This window comes from Aristolochia californica, unplaced genomic scaffold, assembly GCF_029961685.1.
Source record: "Aristolochia californica isolate CCGP_79_NKW_82.1479 unplaced genomic scaffold, dmAriCali1.0.hap1 SCAF_9, whole genome shotgun sequence".
NCBI lineage: Eukaryota > Viridiplantae > Streptophyta > Magnoliopsida > Piperales > Aristolochiaceae > Aristolochia > Aristolochia californica.
The window spans coordinates 1111456-1129251 of NW_027182290.1; the positions used below are offsets into that span (position 1 = coordinate 1111456).

The 17796-nt window shown below is 38.9% G+C and overlaps 3 protein-coding genes across 5 annotated transcripts; 2 read left to right on the top strand and 1 right to left on the bottom strand.

Moving 5' to 3' along the window:
* The first annotated feature begins 1344 nt into the window (after nt 1–1344).
* On the top strand, nt 1345–9273 carry LOC137942126 (uncharacterized). 2 transcript variants are annotated; one of them, XM_068787812.1, is made up of 4 exons: nt 1345–2192; nt 5369–5510; nt 5587–7377; nt 8460–9273. In XM_068787812.1, exons 1-4 carry the CDS (start codon nt 1372–1374, stop codon nt 8847–8849), a joined length of 3144 nt encoding a protein of 1047 aa, XP_068643913.1. In that variant the 5' UTR covers nt 1345–1371; the 3' UTR covers nt 8850–9273. The 2 variants fall into 2 exon arrangements, with proteins under 2 accessions (XP_068643913.1, XP_068643914.1); XM_068787813.1 differs by having other exon boundaries at nt 5590–7377.
* A 922-nt stretch (nt 9274–10195) lies between these two features.
* On the top strand, nt 10196–13020 carry LOC137941126 (5'-adenylylsulfate reductase-like 3). Its single transcript, XM_068786396.1, has 4 exons — nt 10196–10649; nt 11694–11878; nt 11970–12094; nt 12184–13020. Exons 1-4 carry the CDS (start codon nt 10452–10454, stop codon nt 12627–12629), a joined length of 954 nt encoding a protein of 317 aa, XP_068642497.1. The 5' UTR covers nt 10196–10451; the 3' UTR covers nt 12630–13020.
* A 203-nt stretch (nt 13021–13223) lies between these two features.
* LOC137941943 (uncharacterized) lies at nt 13224–17486 on the bottom strand. 2 transcript variants are annotated; one of them, XM_068787567.1, is made up of 8 exons: nt 17462–17486; nt 16934–17143; nt 15891–15930; nt 15533–15779; nt 15280–15432; nt 14924–15029; nt 14477–14591; nt 13224–13460 (listed from the first exon to the last, which is right to left on the bottom strand). In XM_068787567.1, exons 3-8 carry the CDS (start codon nt 15927–15929, stop codon nt 13422–13424), a joined length of 699 nt encoding a protein of 232 aa, XP_068643668.1. In that variant the 5' UTR covers nt 15930; nt 16934–17143; nt 17462–17486; the 3' UTR covers nt 13224–13421. The 2 variants fall into 2 exon arrangements, with proteins under 2 accessions (XP_068643668.1, XP_068643669.1); XM_068787568.1 differs by having other exon boundaries at nt 16929–17143.
* Between the last annotated feature and the right edge of the window lie 310 nt (nt 17487–17796).

A 17796-nucleotide genomic window follows, 5' to 3' on the forward strand; every position in this document is an offset into this window, starting at 1 on the left:
AAAAGCCGTTACGGCGTTGTTGTTTCCCGGAAAAGATTTTCCGTGAGGAAACCATTAAAAATAGTAGTTAAATCTGTGAATGAGACTCCTGAATGTACAGAGAAGGTTCCCTTGTCTCTCTCTTCCTAGTAAAAGAGAAAGACAAGCAGAAAACTAGTACGTACGTCCTCTTGCATATTTCATGAGAAGGGATTCCGAGCCAAGGACTAAACTGTTTGATCAAATGATTCAACTACAGTTGAGGGCCTTTCATGTCAGGAAGAGTCGTCCATGAAGAAGATCGGCTTCTTTTATTGATTGATTGAGAATGGGACCAGAAAGTGGGATTCAGCTTTTAATTTTATCCAAGCGAGGTTTCCTGCTATCGTTGTCCATGGAAGCCTGAAAATCTTTGGACTTTTGGAGAAGAAGGGAAAAAGGGAAAAGAAAGACAGCTAAACAGGACCAGCATGGAGATTGATAGGCTTAAAAAAAGTTCGGACGGAGACGTCTAAACGATCCGCAGTCTCATGTTTCAGTCCTTTTTGAAACAAAGACAGATAGGGTAGCTTGCATGAAACACGAAAGGTGGCTCTTACAGTAGTAGTATTAGAATATCTCCAGGCTGGTATGAGCATGGAAGTTGGGTTTGTGCTGTCTGATTTTCTCTGCTCCAAAGTTTCTCATGGTTCTAGAATTCTGTTTTCGTTGTTGGAGGGCGGAAATAGAATTTAGAATAGGAAAAGTTTCTTCTCTTCCCTCCCTGCAAAGCTTCGTCCTCACCCATTCCCTTCCAAAATCCCATTTGTTTTACCTGTGGAAAAAGGGGAAAAGGGTCATTCCTCTTCCCCTTTTTTCCATTCTAAACACCGTGATAGATATATTTATATTGGAATAATCAAATGTCATGTCGGTTACCAGTTTTTAAACCCATTTTTGCTTATAGTTGTTAATCATCTCCCCTTTCAGTCAAACTTGGTAACTATTTCAGGATTCTATGGGCCATACGGCCCGGATGAACTTTGACAGTGGGCTCTTAATGGATCCGATACAAAACTCTTATCCAGCCCAATAACAATAGGTGGCCATTGAGTCGCCAACCACAACATCCTATGAACAGCGGGTAGACTCGGCAGACTCGCTCGGAAAACCTTGTTAGGAACGCGCAAGATGAACAGAAAGGGCCACATAATCTCACCGTCCACCGCGATGGAGGGACGTGATCTTAAACATCACGGGTGCACAAGATCAACGCTGGGGTGTCAGTGGGACCCCTCTTACAGAAATCGTAACGCCTTCTGTTCCTTCCGAAGCTTGAAAACACTCCTCCCTCTTCGTCCTCTCTCATACTCGGGTAATCCCCTCCCCGGGCGTGCCCTTCCACTCGCCGGAATGGCGATCACCACGGTCGATTCCCACGGCGGCCTTTTCGCCGAAGCTATCCCCGTCGTCGATCTCCGGTTTCTCTCCCAGTCGGAGCTCAACTTACTCTCCCTCTGCTCATGCGACGCCTTTGACCCACGCCGCACTGACGACCTCGTCATACCCAAAATCGACCGTTCCGTCTTTAATGAAAGCGCCGGAAGTCGCAAGCAGACCTACTCGCGTCTCCGCCTCGCCCCTCGTCCCTCCGACTCCTCTCCCGTCGCCCGACGTCGCCGACGCCTTCTTCCCGAGCCTGCTACCGCCATTCCCTCCGATCCTGCCCAAGATACCGAAAAGAACGAAAACAAGCGTATAGTTCAGTTCCTGCGGGACCTCTTCGTCCGCCATAATCCTGGGTCCGTCGCCGGTGGGTCCGATAGTGCCCACACCAAGCAGCCGTTGAATGTGAACGGAAGTATAGGTGCTAGTACTAGTACGGCAATGGTTGTCTATGATGGCGCGCAAAACGTCACTGCTAGTAATGCTGTTGAACCTGGAAATGTCGAGATTTATAACAGAAGGGGAGTAGTGGTTGATTTGGCTGCTTTGGAGAACAACAAGGATTTTTTTGGGGAAGAGTTGCGACGTAGAACTAGCGGGCTGGCGACGGAAGCGGAATTGCTCGAATTCTTGAGGAGTTTGAACGGCGCGTGGGGAAGTAGGAGGAAGAAAAGGAAGATTGTCGACGCGGAGGAGTTTGGGGACGATTTACCGAGAGGGTGGAAAGTTTTGCTGGGGCTGAAAAGGAAGGAAGGTCGCGTCTGGTTATATTGCCGTCGATTTGTAAGGTATTGGGTTCCTCTTTCTCTCTCTATTTGCTACTTGCGTTTCGACTTACTTCTTTTTGGATTGATGCAAGTGAAAAAATAAGATTTCTATCTTCATAGTCATTTCCCTGAAAATAGGGGGTACATATATTTGTTGACTTTTACCGGTCACTGTTAAGAACTTGATGTTAGATTCTTATTTGAACTATATGCGTGTTCATTTCTGTTAGTAAGTTCTTTTCATCCAATTATTTATTGTTTTAAAGGTGAAGCACTCTCCAGTCCAAACTTTCTACCATCCGACTCAACATGATTATTAGAAGCAGGACATGATTTCTCTTATTTAAGTGAGTGACCAACAAATAAGAGAAAAAGTAATGCAAAGAAACAGAATATCACAAAACCCATCTTTTTCTCTTACTAGTGCTTAGTAGTGAAAATACCCTTTTTCTATTCTGGAATTGATAATTAAATTTTAATTTATGAATAAAGAATACAACAAAGATAACTTAATCTAAGAGACAGTGAGGAGGAGAACAGTACAAGCAGGAAAGGCATTGCCTACAGCAAATTGAAGGCAAGATACACCTTCCTTAGCTAAACAATCTCTAACAGTTTTAGGAAACTCTTTCTCCACTTTGCAGTGGTTAATGAAGGATCTTATATTGGTGGTGCTCTCATTGTTCTTTGAAAGTTTAGGAATTATTCCTAGAAAAACTAATATGTCTGCAGTGATCGCATTTTGCACCTAAGCCCAACATAGTTGAGATAAGGCTGCTAGGATGATGATTGTTTATATTCTGTGATTCTCAAGCATATTATATATACTTTTTGAAGATAAAATGAATTATTGACTATTCAAGCACATTATATTGTTTATTGACACCCATACAATAGTAGCAGGTCAAATCTAAAATCAAGCGATGCATTACCTATCCATTCGCCATGCCTCTCCTTGTCTCTGCCTGTTTTGTTTGTGCAACCTTCTGTGGTTCCTTGAGGTGTGCCTGAAAAAATCTCTTGGTTTTTGGCATTTAGAGAGAAAAAATGAAAAAAAAGTTGTTTGTAAGAAGTCAGCAATTGGCTATGAAATCTCTCGAAGTTGGACAAATCCCTAGGGCTACTATCTGAAGAAATTGGAGATCAATAATTAATTCTTCCAATTACACTAATGATAAACCTGCAGAGTGGTCCCCTCCTAATGTTTGCGTTAAGCTAAGTTCTATTGGCTGCTTTAGAGGAAACACCACACCTGATGGAGGTGCTGGTGTCATTAGAGATTCTACGGATAATATTTGCCTTGTGTTGTCTACCTCCTTTCCACAATGTGAAACTATGGAATCTGTGTTGAGGGCCTTACTACAGGTCTCAAGATTCTTGCTGGCCATGTCTCTCTCCACTTGATGGTGTTTGGTTGTCATCATCCACTAGGTGTCTGAGAAGGACCTTTGGAGCATTTCTTGATGATTTGATGAGATTGAAGACACATATAAACTGCTTTGCATCACTAGGATCCACATTTTGAAAGTGGCATGGCCGACTCCTTGTCCGGGGTTGGTGTTGAGTGATTTTATGTATTTTCTTTTGCAACCTTTTTTAATTTTGTGTTTTGTTTTGTCTCATCTTATTGATTATCTCCACCTCATGTATCTTCTGTTCTCCAGTAAAATCTTCTTAATGAATTCCTCTGTTTCAATGCTATAAAAAAATTATATTACATGCTCACATTACTTGAGGATTTTGTAGTGAGGGCTAGTATCTCGCTGTTTACCAGGAAGCGGAAAATTTACTTGTGGCAGTAGCTACAATGAAAAATGTTAAAGAATAGTCCCAAATGGATTAATGAGTACAAGATCTTGAGTTTATTCGTTGGAAAAAAGGCTTCCTAAGTTGGCTAGTCATTTTGGAATAGGTCTTGGACCTAACTTAACATGGTATCAGAGCAGGTACTCATTTGTGGGCCTACACCTAAATTATCCACTTGTAGAGCTACAAAAGAAGGCCTACACCTAAATCATCCACTTGTATAACCACAAAAGAGGACCTACAACTAAATTATCCACTTGTTTAGCCACAAAAGATGGCCTACACGTGAGTAGGTGTTAAGGAATAGTCCCATATGGATTAGTGAGTACAAAGATCTTGAGTTTATTTGTTGGGAAAAAGGCTTCCTAAGTTGGCTAGTCATTTTGGGATGGACCTTGGACTCAATTTAACAAAAAAATTATTATGCACTGATGCAAATCATTCATGTTCCCTATCAGTTCAGATTACTCTTTTGCTTTTTTAGAGGCTTATATGCCAATTCCTCTTAGCATCCTTTTAGACTAAATCTGAAAAACACAGTTGGTCATAGTCTCATCTCATTTATACAGCTGAGATGAAACATCAGCTAGCTTGTGCTGACTTGGTACTTGTCTAAACTACAATTGCTAACTGGCCTTCAGGGAAGATGTTAAGTTGACGATTTTTGCAAAGTTAGGAACCCTTTAATTATACCAACCTCCGAGCAAGTTTGAGCATTTGTTTTTGAAGAAAAGCTGAATGGTAAAAGATGACTCAAAGTTAATGTTGGTGGTTGTTTTACCAATAATTATAAGTCAGTTTGTACCCAATGTGCGATGGTTGCAAATCGTATGCCTTGAGTGGGTGAATAAAATTGAATTTCCTTCTAAAGGAATTTGAAGGAGTCTGAAATATAATGTGCGCAATGATATTGGATTCTTATACTTCCCAGTGGAACCTGAGGAAGAGTGAAATATGAATGATGGCATATTTATGTGGTAAGTTAAGGAGTTTGCAATTTTAACATTAAAGCCAATGTCTTTTCAAAATTTTTTTTTGCATATATTTATATTTAAAAAAAAACATTAAAGCCAAGGCCTAGATCAAACTAAAGTGGTGCCTAGACAAGTTTAAGTCATCGTAACAAAAGTGTTTATGCTGTGACAAATTGAATGTTTAACTTTGCTTGTGCAACTATGCTACTAGTCTCACTGCTAACATTTATTGTTCTTTCTTAATATATGAGTTTCTGATGCGAATTGGTTGTGGTTGTTTGGGAACTTCATAAATTTTCAATTAGGGATCCGTAGAACTTCCATTGGAGCATTCATTCTCATGATGGCTTCCTCATAATGGTTACTATCTACCTAATCTTTGCCTGCTTCTTTTGTGTTTTCACTTGCTGCCAATAGCCCATATGGACAACAGTTTGCCTCATGCAAAGACGTGGCTTCGTATTTGCATCCTTTCGTCAGGCTACAAGATGACAAACAAGCCATTTCCTGTCGTATTAATGAGAGCTCAGGTGTTGCTCCTAATGTGGCTGCTGATAATGTAAGTCAATACATAATTGTCAAGTTCATCAGATCCAGTTTATATTGCTCTCATCATTATTGCTATGGATATATAGCAGGCACCCATGGATCCTGCCCAGAAGGACGGTATCACAAGAGAAGTCCCCATTTGTTATGCAGCTGTTCCTATTTCTTCGATTGCTACCAACCCTGGCCAGCAGGTTGTCCTATTTAGAGTAGAGAATCCGGCTAAAGCTCAGCTCCGAAACCTTCTCGAATGCCGGAAATGCAACCTAACATTTGGTGACAAGGATTCATACGTACAACATTTGTTATTAGTGCACCAGAGGAATGCAAAAAGGACAAGGCTTGGTAAATCTGTTGGCGATGGGGTTATTATGAATGGTGGGAAGTATGAGTGCCAATTTTGTCATAAGATTTTTGAGGAGAGACGTCGATACAATGGTCATGTAGGGATTCATGTGAGGAATTATGGGAAGAGTCTTGAAGAGATACCTGATGAGATAATCGTTCAAACTAGTATTAACCCATCTGTCTTGGCTGTAATGCCGCCAATGGTTGTCCCTCAGATGGTCCCTGCAATAGGAACACCTGTAAATGTTTTTAACCAAAATAATTCTATTTCTGTACCAGGTGCTTCTATTACCAATCCTGTCAATGTTGTTACCAATCACAGTAAACAAGATACCGTTGATAACAATGTCGATAAGAGTGCAAAGCATTCATCATTTGAAACTTCTATTGAAGTATTACAAAACAAATGTGTTGAAACTAGCATTAATGCCATGGACATGGACCCAGATCCATCTTCAACTGAGGCTGCTTCTTTCCCTACATCTAAAGAGGAAACTGGTCATGCCTTGAGTGAAGAAAAGTTCAGTAATTCTGTCAAGAGCAGCAATAATATGATGGATGAAGATCTCAAACCGAACTTGAATGCCAATAAGGACAACAATCATGAGATGACTGGAAGCAACTACGGAGACAATGTTGAGCTATTGACAAATGCCATGGACGTGGACCCTAATCCATTATTGAGTGATCTGACTACAATACCTACTAAAGAGGAAATATGTCATGAGCTTGCAGGAGATAAATCAGGGATGAGCAATAGTCCAAGGATAGTGGACCCTGACCCCTTGAATGTTGATACTGCTTCACCATATAATAAGACAACAAATGTACATGAATCATTTTATGAAAGTAATGGTATTGAAGGATACAGCATTCCGCAGAAACACCAAGGTGAGGTTACTGACACACAAGAGTGCAAACACTTTACCAAAGAGTTAGTGTCTGATGGGACCAACAAATCTGGACATGTGATTAATGAGGCAGATGAATGTGGGATGATACTGGATGAAACAGAAAAAACTGGAAATGTGCTTGAGGAAACAGAAAAATCTGAGAATATGGTGGAGGAAACAGAAATAGCCGGGAATCTGCTTGATGAAACAGAAGAATCTGAGAATGTGCTGGATGAAATGGAAAAAATTAACAATGTTTCTGATGAAGCAGGGGAGCCTGAAAATATATTCGATGAAGTAGGAAAGTCTGGGAGTGTGGTGGGAAGCTTTTTAGGAAGCTGTTTGACTAGTTTTCCTGATACTGATCAATTAGGTAGTGTTGAGACTCAAAATTTCGTGGATCCTTCTGTTGACAATTTAGAGAAACCCTTTCTGGGTGAAACAGCAGGAGATAGTATCGAGATTGGACTTGGTTTGGGAAGCAGCTTTACTGGATTGGAGAAAGCAAAGGTTACTGTTGCAGAAGTAATTGGAGGTGTTGATGGTGAAAATTTACTGAAGGATGTAGTGGCTGATGGTGCAACTCCTCTGGTGCAACATGCTGATTGCTTTCCGACAGTTGATCTGGTACAGAACAAGGTAATGCTCCAGTAGGCAATTCGCTGGTAACTTTGGACTCTTTTATTTTTTTATTTTTTCCTTTGATGTTCTCGCAAAGGGATCTGTTGCTTACTTCCAGTGTGAGGCACATTTTTTGAAAAATTCTATAAGAAATTCTACTAGAGTTTAAATCTGAAAATTTTCCTTTTAAAGAAACAATCTGAAAAACTTTTGTAGCAACATTACCCTAGTTACAAGAAATGGGGAATGAAATAGAAAAAGGAATTGGGAAATGGTGGAAAGAGTCAAGAGGAAACAGTAATTTACAAACTCACAGGACATGTAAGTAACTTCCGTGAAATGTTCAAGGAAATGAAAGAGAATCCAATTATAGAATTTTGGTAAACTAAAATGAATAGAATATGTGATTCCAGTCTTTGGCACCGTAGCCTCATAGAAGGGTTTAATAGGATAAGGTCTTAGATTCAAGTCTCACTGGGCATAAGGGTACTGTTATTGTGTGTTACTGTATTTGTGTAGCGCCAACAAAGAAAAAACCAAAGAACAAGAGCCAGATACTTTGCTACCAAATAAAGGTTATATATACTTTATGGAATGATTTAAAGAAGTCATTTACAAAAGATTCTTATCAATTATAACCTAGAAGAGTACACACACGCACCCTTGATTAAACAACTTGTTCAAATCAAATACTTGGAATATTTCATTTTTAAGTTTTATGTAAAAATATATGAATTTTTTGAACTTTTGGATAAGTTACTGGTGAAGTTTCCATTAAATGTTTGAAACATTTGTTGCTAGAGTCTACTTGTTTCTTGTAAAATCTTAGAAGAAGCCTGTTTAGGCTCCCTAAATGGGTTTTAGGAAATGGTTTCCCTACCTAAGAAAGAGCCAGCAACTACCCCCCCCCCAAAAAAAAAAAAGTGTAGTTGCTCTTATCTTTTAATTTTCTGCTAGTTTCTTTGTCACACTTCTGAAAAATTGGAAAAGATAACATATCCAATATCATGTCACCTTTCCTTGTAGAAGATGAGATGTCCCCTAAATGTTAATTTATTTCCTAATTATTTTTTGTCTATTTTGATCTCTTCATGTTTCAGGGTCGAGATGAATTCGCAGGTGTTGGCCAAAGGCTAGATAGCATGTCAGGTTTTGAAGAACTGAGGTTGGAAGACATAGGGCCATCAAAATTTGGTTTCGAGGCTGGACAGGATTCAAACCCTCTTCCCGGACCGACGTTGGATTTGGCATGTGGGACTGAGTTGGGACAAGATCTTGATTCATCCGTACCATTTGAATGGGAGGCAGATATACGAAAGATGGTGGAACCACAGCAGCTTACAACCATTTGTGTTTGGTGTAGAGTAGAATTTAAACATGAAGGTGTCAACCTTGAGAATCAATCTGACTCGGTCGGCTTCATGTGTCCGACCTGCAAGGCAAAGATCTCTGGGCAGCTGACCATTTTGGATGGTGGCTTGCCTATGTAACCAGGCGGTGGTCTGAAGCCTACATTACATACAAGGTATCTGCCTCAAAGTGATTCTTTGTCAACTTGTAGCTAGATGCTTATGAGATATTTCATGACCTCCTATACTGTGTATTTCTTTGATGGAAGACGAGTTTACCATAATGAAGGGAGAAACAAAACCTTTTTTTCATAGTGAATGGCTGGAGTGAGTGTCAAATAGCTGCTCTTCGATTGTGTCATGAGGCTGGGTGGGAAGACGAACACCCCCAAACAGTTGAAGCATTTGCATGGTTCAAAGCTTTTATACTCGAAATCTTACAAAATTTACCTTTTTTTTATCGAGAGTATTAGAAACAATGTTGCTGCTTGGCTATCACAATTTTTTAATTGGTATATTTACGGCAGAGAATTGATGTATGCAGACATTTCAGTTTGTTTACAGATTGGAAGAGTGATTCAAGCTCTTTGTTTTGTAGACGAGAAAAGCTGGACTTGTTGCCATTGTTATCTATTGACTTCTCTTCCAATTTTATTGCCCTCGAACCTCCTAATCCGTAGGTGGCTGAGAAACTGTTGAGTAGGGGGTGTTTCAAATCTTTAGGGTGGTGTGTTTGGAACAGAGAAAGCGGAGAGAAAAGAAAAGAAGATAAAAAATGAAGATAAAGATAAAGAGAGAGAAAAAAAAAAACTCAGAGAAAATGAGAGAAAAAGCAAAAGAGAAATATAGTTTTTGTTTGGATATACGGGAAAATAAAAGGAAAAAAATTAGTATATTTTAAAATTTTGATGATTAATTTTTTTTTCAAGTTTTTATTTCTTTTATTTTTTCCCAAATTTTATCATTTTTAAGAGAAAATTTATTAACTAAGATAGTGATTTTCTCTCTTATTTTTCTTTCAATGATTTTCTATTGCCACACCAAAAAAATAATTTTTTTCTTTTTATTTATTTATATTTTTTTGTTTTTTGTGGTTCCAAGCGTTGATAAGTTATTCGTCATCGAAAAGATTTATTTTTGAAAAAATTATTAATTTTTTATATAATTTGGTAATAAAAAATCTTCTTAATTTGCCATCACCATCTTTTTCTCTCCCAAGTAAGTCATCTCCAATATTTTAAAATTTAAATAATTTATATTTTATTTTAATAAATTATCCTTATTCAGTTGGCCCACCCGCACAAAGAGCGAAAGGGCAGTAGTTACTCGTCAGGCCCAGAACTTTAAGGTTTGGGGCCCACACCGTAAAGTCCAACTTTACTTGCTACAGAATCCGGCTAGCGCGTCTCCGCGGGAGTGGGCTGCTAGCGTGCGCCTCAGCAAACTTCCACGCAGTTTTCAACCCTTCTACGCTCCCTATCACTCTCTCATGTCTCTGCCAACCGCATGAGCTCTCCTTCTTTCTTCTCCCTGAACAGGGAATGACGTTTAAAACTGAAACGAGTTGAAATGAAATCCGCCATGACCGCAGAGGGCTCCAACGCTAGAAAGCGTGGGGCTTTCTCTTCTCTGATTCTTCGTCTCTCTCCTTTCCTTTTCCCCCCGCCGTCCACCTACCCTTCGAATTAGGGTTTCGTTTCTCCTTTTTTATCAAAATTTTCCTGTGGTGTCTTTTGCGGTCGTATGGCGACGGGATTCTGGGGAACGGCTTTTGTGTTATTGCTGGCGATGAGCGTAACTTCTTTGGCGGAGTTTGGGAATCTTCCGTCGCCTGCGGGAGTCTGCCCCTTGGTATCTGTTTCGGATTCGGTGTTGCGATCTTGGGATTTGTACTTGATTTGGGATTCTCCTTCTCAAGGCGAGTCAAATGGTGTTGTGGAGGTGAGTGTGATGGTGGTCTTGACTCGTTTTCGATTTTCTTTTCTTTTCTTGAATTTATTTATCTGCGTGTTGTAGTCTTTTATGAGTGGATTGAGGGGTTTGTTCTTTGCTATTTGTTACTGTTATTTTCTTAGCTTTTTCTGTTTATTTTTTACTTCATTTGGGTTTTGGAAAAAGGTGGGGTAGCAGGAACAAATAAAAAAAAAAAGACGTTGGTTTGAAGCTTTGGCGACTGGGTCGTCCGTTCTTTTTTGCAAACCGCCCCTTTACAGAGACTGTATTAGGTTCTTAACGGTCCAGCTGCAAAACTGCCCTTAATGCTTGCTACATTTTGTTCTTTTGGTCGATGCTGCCATCCCTCTCCCCCTACTAACCGTATGTTAGTGAAGGATCAAAATGAGTTTTGTTGACGTGATTTCCCTAAGCTGTACCGTGGCTTTTTATGGCCGTAGGCCATGGAGTGAAGGTGACAATCTCTGCTCCTTCAAGTGGGACGTTGGATTAGGGGTAGTCTCGACGAACAAAAAGAGGAAATAAATAGCATTTGCATTGAGATATGATACTGAAAATTGGAGAGAATGATAATCTGAAGCTGATGGAAGAGCATGTTTTAAATGCAAGTGGGGGAATGTTCCAATGCAGTATTAGGAGTCTTTGGTCCATATATGTATTTTTTTTGGAAACAGTATATAGATGTTATGGACGATGTCTGTGTCTCTACAAGAGAATTAAGTCTTGATGGATATATGAGTTCCTTTTGTTGACATTAGATTACAACGAATTACTATTCATTTAGTTAACCAGCTTTAAGGTTGTTTTAAATAACTAGCAGGTAATGCACAGTATCGTGTTTGTTTGCACAGAAATAATGGTATCTTGGATTGATGTCACACGGGGCAAGAAGTTTATTGCTTCTTGCGGAAAAGGGAAAAAACAATTTTATTATAGTACTTTTTAAATGGCATAGTTTCTTCTTACTCTTGCTAGTTGCTAGTTGCCAGTTGCCAGTTGCCAGTAACCATCTTTTTTTCTCTATTTGTGAAGGGGGATGAAGCTGCTTTGCTGAGAACATTGAATCTGGTTAACAAGGACTACCAATATGTGTCCGTGCTCTTTTATGCATCATGGTGCCCTTTCTCCAAAATTTGCAGACCCAACTTTACTGTCTTATCTATCCTGTTTCCTGGAATATACCATTTTGCAGTGGAAGAATCTTCTCTGAGGCCAAGGTGTGATAAGATATGCTTTTTCTTTTCTTTTTTTATTATTTCCCTAGTTTCAGCAGGTTCTGATCCTAAAGTGGTATTGTTTGAATTGCAGCATCCTGGCAAAATATGGAGTTCATGGTTTTCCTACACTCTTTCTCTTAAATTCCACCACGAGAGTGAGGTATCGGGGTTCTCGTACGCAAGATTCACTTGTTGTTTTCTACAAAGATGTCACTGGTACTTTTCTCTCTATACTATGTTCATTATCTCAGTTTGTGGTTAAGGATAAGTTTGATAAATCTGATTGTTTACTTTTTCTTGAGTAGGCATGAAACCCGCATGGCTGGATAAGACAACCTTCATGAAAATGTGGGACCACTTGAACACCACCAAGCTTGAAGAGACTGAACAGCAGGAGTTTTGCCCATTCTCATGGGCAAGATCTCCTGAAAAGTTGCTCAGACAGGAAACTTATCTCATACTGGCGACTGTCTTTGTACTTCTCAGGATACTCCACTTCCTTTTCCCCACTCTTCTCTCCTGTGTCAATCTTGCCTGGAGGAGGCACATGCAGAATGCAAGTTTGATGAAATTGTGGGACCACCCACAGGCGTACATTGGGCAAGCAATGCAGGTCTTCAGCCGATTGAAGCCCTACAAAACAAGCAACTTGCAGGAAGGAGCCATGAATGCTAAGGCGTGGGCATCCAAGTCCTTAGCCTCAGTTTCAATTGGAGAAGCAGGTCCAAGCAGAACGTGTCCAGGGAGATAGATGATTGAATCTTCAAGGTTGCAAGAAGATGACTTCCACTAATCCGAACATATGGGAAGGCACCTTAGTTTGTAAATTTAGTGATCAATTTGTCCTGGGCAGGAGATGGGCGATCTCCCATTTTGTCCGATTTATGAGCATTCTTGGGGCTGTTGAACCACTCCTAGCTTTCATGATGCTGTTTATAGAGATGTATCATTCAAGTTTTTCAATCATTCAGTTGGACAGCAGTGGAAGTAACTTCTTTTCTTTGCAGTATATTTTTGCATGAATTTTGGTCTTGTAAAGTGTAGGGAGCTTGCATTTGGTTGCAAACTCAGGGCTTGTAATGACTTACCCAGATAATTTATATTTTCTTTTGTAAGTTGAACTAATAAAACTCACGATTCTGGTCATGGATGTTATTGAGCTGTACTGGATACAGATCACTCGAAGGTTCGTTTCTGTTTGTCTCAAATCTTCACTGAAGGTTTATAGTTATACACCAGACTAGCACCATGAGAGGATTGTCATCCAGTTGGAGGGTAGTAGCCCATTGTATAGTTTCCCCTGGTATGCCTCCACTTAGTTCATCCACCAGCTACGAAAACTCAATAGCAAAGAAAGAATTCTCTCCCCTGTGCTCACAAATGGGGGGGGAACGACAAAAAAGAGCCCTCCACTGTTAAAACATTTGTTAGTACAATAATTACAAGCTTGGCAACTAGTATTTGTTTATATTACAAAAGAAAGAAACTTAACGTCTTGGGATCATCTAAATTAGGGAGTCATGTATCAATTTTGTTGGAACCATCAATCAGCTTCAGCCGGTGTGACCTGTTTACTTGCAATCTGCAGAAAGAACAAAATAAAGCTTTTATAAAACAGGCTTGTCGACAAATAAAAAGATCTTTCAAATTCATCAAACATGGATAGACATCGGTAATAACTTAAGACAATAGGAAGTATACCAATTAAATCAAAGAGGAATACCATAAGAATAGATATACAATAAAGAATGATCGGTGTAGTTAGAAAGAGTTTTAAGTGACAATGAGGCTTCCAGAAGCTAAGGCCTCTTTTTTTCTCCTTTTAGACTCACTTCTCTGTAATGAAACTAGGATGATACTACTAATACAGGTCCTACTGCCTAAATAATTAGGCCTCTGCTCTTGAAACAACACCTGTTAACATGTGAATGTAATTTCAGTACATCACTTACTAAATGGAACATTTACAAGTGAAGGCCATTTCATTCTTGATTACATTTACATAGATGAGGGATCTTTTGTAGCTTTATGCACTCCCTACATGCAAGAAACTAACTTGTTATACAACAAATGACCTAGTTTACATACACATTTAATTAACATTTTTACATGTTTTTATAAATTTCAATACTATTTGGTAGATTTTTATGTTATTTTTTATTTTACATGTGTCTTTTTCATATTTTATTTATCTGTTCCTTCAGTAATTTTCCAGTTTACCCACTGCTAATAAGGTAGACTGACACGCCCTTTACCCATTTAACAGAATGGGTATCAGGTAATCAGAATTGGATATAATAACCTTTCACTGTTCTGACTTCTAACTATTCACTGTTTTGATTTCTAACCATTCACAGCCCCAATAGAACCCTAATAGTAACTGAATGAGGCCGAACAATCTGTCAACATCCTTCTATGCATTCATTTCTAGATGCCATGGGATGCAAATCAACTTTCACACTTTTCTCCTCGACAAAATAAGTCAATTAACAAATAATATCAATGCCAATGCAACCCGCGCTAGTTATAGACAAAATAAGCCCAACAATGAAAAAAGAGTGAGACACAAATATAATAGTATTCATCTTCAAAAATTACCTCTGCAATGCACTCCTTCAATCTCATATTAACTGATTCGACAGTTGCTCTTTCAGCAAGCTCATACATCATTGTATTGCCTTCAGGGCCATTTACTTTGTCCTTTTGCAAGTATCTATGCAGCAGAAAACAAGGAAGGCAGATGAAGAGAAATTCGGAGACACCTGCATTAACAATTATAACAGGCTTTGCGCTGCCTGGAAATCTCAAAAAAACATTTTTCCAACCACAAAAGGGGACCTTGGGGAAACATTTTCCAAGAACATAAAGAGCCCTCCAGTCCTGTTTTCTATGATCAGAGAGACCCCGGATTGAAATTTCTAAATACAGAAGATAATGGCAAATGCCAGAAAAACAAAATCTACTGAAATCACAAAAAGGTTATTACAAAAAGCCTTCCTTTATTGAATAGAATCAGTATTAAAATATAGTCCTCCAAGTACTAACCTTTGCTGAACAAGTGCCTCCACTGCCTGCTTGATGTTCCCAAAGATTGGATGCTTTTCATCATTTTCATTTAATCCTAGTCGCCTTAAATGATGCCATAAATCTTCTGTAATGATTATTTGGTATGCCTCATGAAATAGATTACCAACAAAAATGACTCATAATAAACAATGATTTATTTATTCTTATGACCTTCACTTTACCTTTTTCACTATTCCTTTTTTTCTTATAAAATTTGGAGACATTTTGCCTCCAATTATATTTTTCCTTTGCTAGAACGTTCTCTTTTCTGAGATTTTTTCCGGGTCCCTTCTCGGATATTTTCTAGTTAAAGGGCAGGGCAGCAAAGATTATACCTTCAGATATTTTTCCCCCAGCAACTTGTACAATGGCTATAACTGTAAATGTTAGACCAGTTTCTTGTGCATTCTCTTTATCCTCAATGAATTTTCTATAAACATCATTGGGTAAGAGACTTGTGATAACATATGATTTTACTTCTGTTGTACCTGAAGCAAAACAATTAGTGTAAAAACATAGATCAAGCAAATGACCACATAAAACACTCAAGCAAAGTAGCAAACAATCAGAAAAATAGTTGATGCTCACTCCGCTGAGAAGCACGGGTCTTATTTGTAGATGAGGGATGGGATCGGTTGAGCTCTGTCAGTTCATACCCAAAAATGCTTGAGAGTTTCACTCGGGCTTCATTTATGATATATGAAGGGAGTGATCTTTGGCGGTAATTCTTAGTTACCAATTGAACTAATTCCTCCCTTTTAATTGGACACCCAGAGTTATGATGAGTTTTGAAAAGAATATACCGGATTACTTCTGCAACAAGCTTATCTTTTTCCTGCCCAGGAAGATCAACACAAATTCCATGAGAGATTGTTTAGAACTTCAGATACAATGACAGACTCAGAAAAAAACAGACACGGGAAATGTTAAGAGCAACATACAACACCTCTACAGATATATTAAGTTGAGAGAACTCCTCAGCCATCCTGTAGCAAAAAAGAATATGCTAGAAGTAAAATTACTGACTCTTAACTCCCTCACAAGAGTGATAGGCAATTATAATTTATAGTCCTTCCACACTAACTTGAAGCAAAGAGTATGATATAGACAAACAGAAATGACTTTACCTGCAATAACAATCTGAACCAGGGATCATGACAGTCAAATGCAAGGGATGCATGCACATTAGAAATAGACAAGTGACATTCAAAATACAATATCATGAAAATCAGCTATAGCCCAAGCTGGACTTAGCAATAAAGTCGAAATTTAGAATAGATAAGGCTGCAAAACGAAAATCAAGAACATCGATAACCATTTTGTTCTGAAAAATGGATAAGGCATATTCCCTTCTCTACGTTGATGAGCAGATTTCTTCATTTTTGCGATTAAACAACATTTTCACCTATCCAAGATTCAAATGCTCAAAGGAAGGAATTTATTGAAACACAATAAGACCGCATACTCAAGTAGCTTATGAGATAAAAAAAAAGGTTTACTGAAGTATGCAAGCAAGAAAAACCCATGCTTTTAATTTCTACAAGTATGGGAATGGTCATCCGTAGAAACTTCATATAACAACACGGGAGGCATTCAATACAAGGTTATCTGACAAATGGAGCTCTTCGCAAATATCACAAGTATGGAAATGGTAATCCGTAGAAACTTCATATAACAACACGGGAGGCGTTAAATACAAAGTTCACTGAAAAATGGAGCTCTTCGCAAATCAAAAACAAAAATAAGATCGAAAACCTGAACAACTGAAGGGCTTCAGCTCCACCCAAAGAGAATTAATGTTCACGAAAAACAGCGTCCTAGATAGACACTAAAAGAGCATTCCATTTACGAACTTACCACTTTTCAGGATAGCACAATTCATAGTATACTCGACCGAAAAGAAAGACCAAAAGAGACAGAAATTAAAAAAGCACGGAAGTTTTCTCGAGTAGCAGGGTTTGGGGTATTAGGGATAGACCTTGACCTTACCAAGTATGGCTTCTTTACTTCAGACAATCAATCAAGGCCTTTCAGCAGCGAAGATGGCGCGCGCTCTCGCTGGTCACGGCTGTTTAAGCCTACCAGAGTCCAGACGAGCGGCAAAAAGCGAATTTTTTCAGTTTTGCGAGGGCGTTGAAAACGAAGCGGCTGATTCGTTACTCGGCCCGGGTAAGGAGTTCGGTTATTTTGGAATATAACCTGCATTAGCCTTGGATTTAGGACTGTAAATGGAAAGAAATAAGTTATTTTAATATATTAATTAAGTGATTTCATATTCTATTTTATTTATTTATTCATTGGCCATCTCCTTCAGCTGCTGTGATTTGAATCTCAAACTGTGTAATTCTCCATTACAAGTCTCAACTCAGCAAAAGTGGCTCCACAGCAGACGAAACGACTCCAATTTCTCTATTATTTAAAGAGCTTGATTCCAATTCCTCTTAACATGACATGGAATCTGTTCGCCAAAATAAAGGAAGATTACTCCAATGATCAGATTGATGTTCGAGAGCTCACCTGTCGGTGCTCCTGATTTGGCAATTGTTAATCGCCGAGTCTGGAATAAGGATACGATCATACGATCTAGTATTGAAAAATAATAATAAAATAGACATGAGAAGAGAATCAAAAAAGCAAACTCAGAGAGAAAGTAGATTTTTTATTATTATTTTGCTTTAGAAAGTTAGAGAAAAATTCCAGGCTCCTCCTTCAGACTGAAAACAACCCAGTATCAGCACATAGTCCAGACAGTCAAATTCTTCAAGCTTTAATTAGTAATTCCGATCACGGGGACGTTGTTGTCTACGATCGTCTAACTGGTGATAGTGGATCTCAAACTGTATTGATCCTTT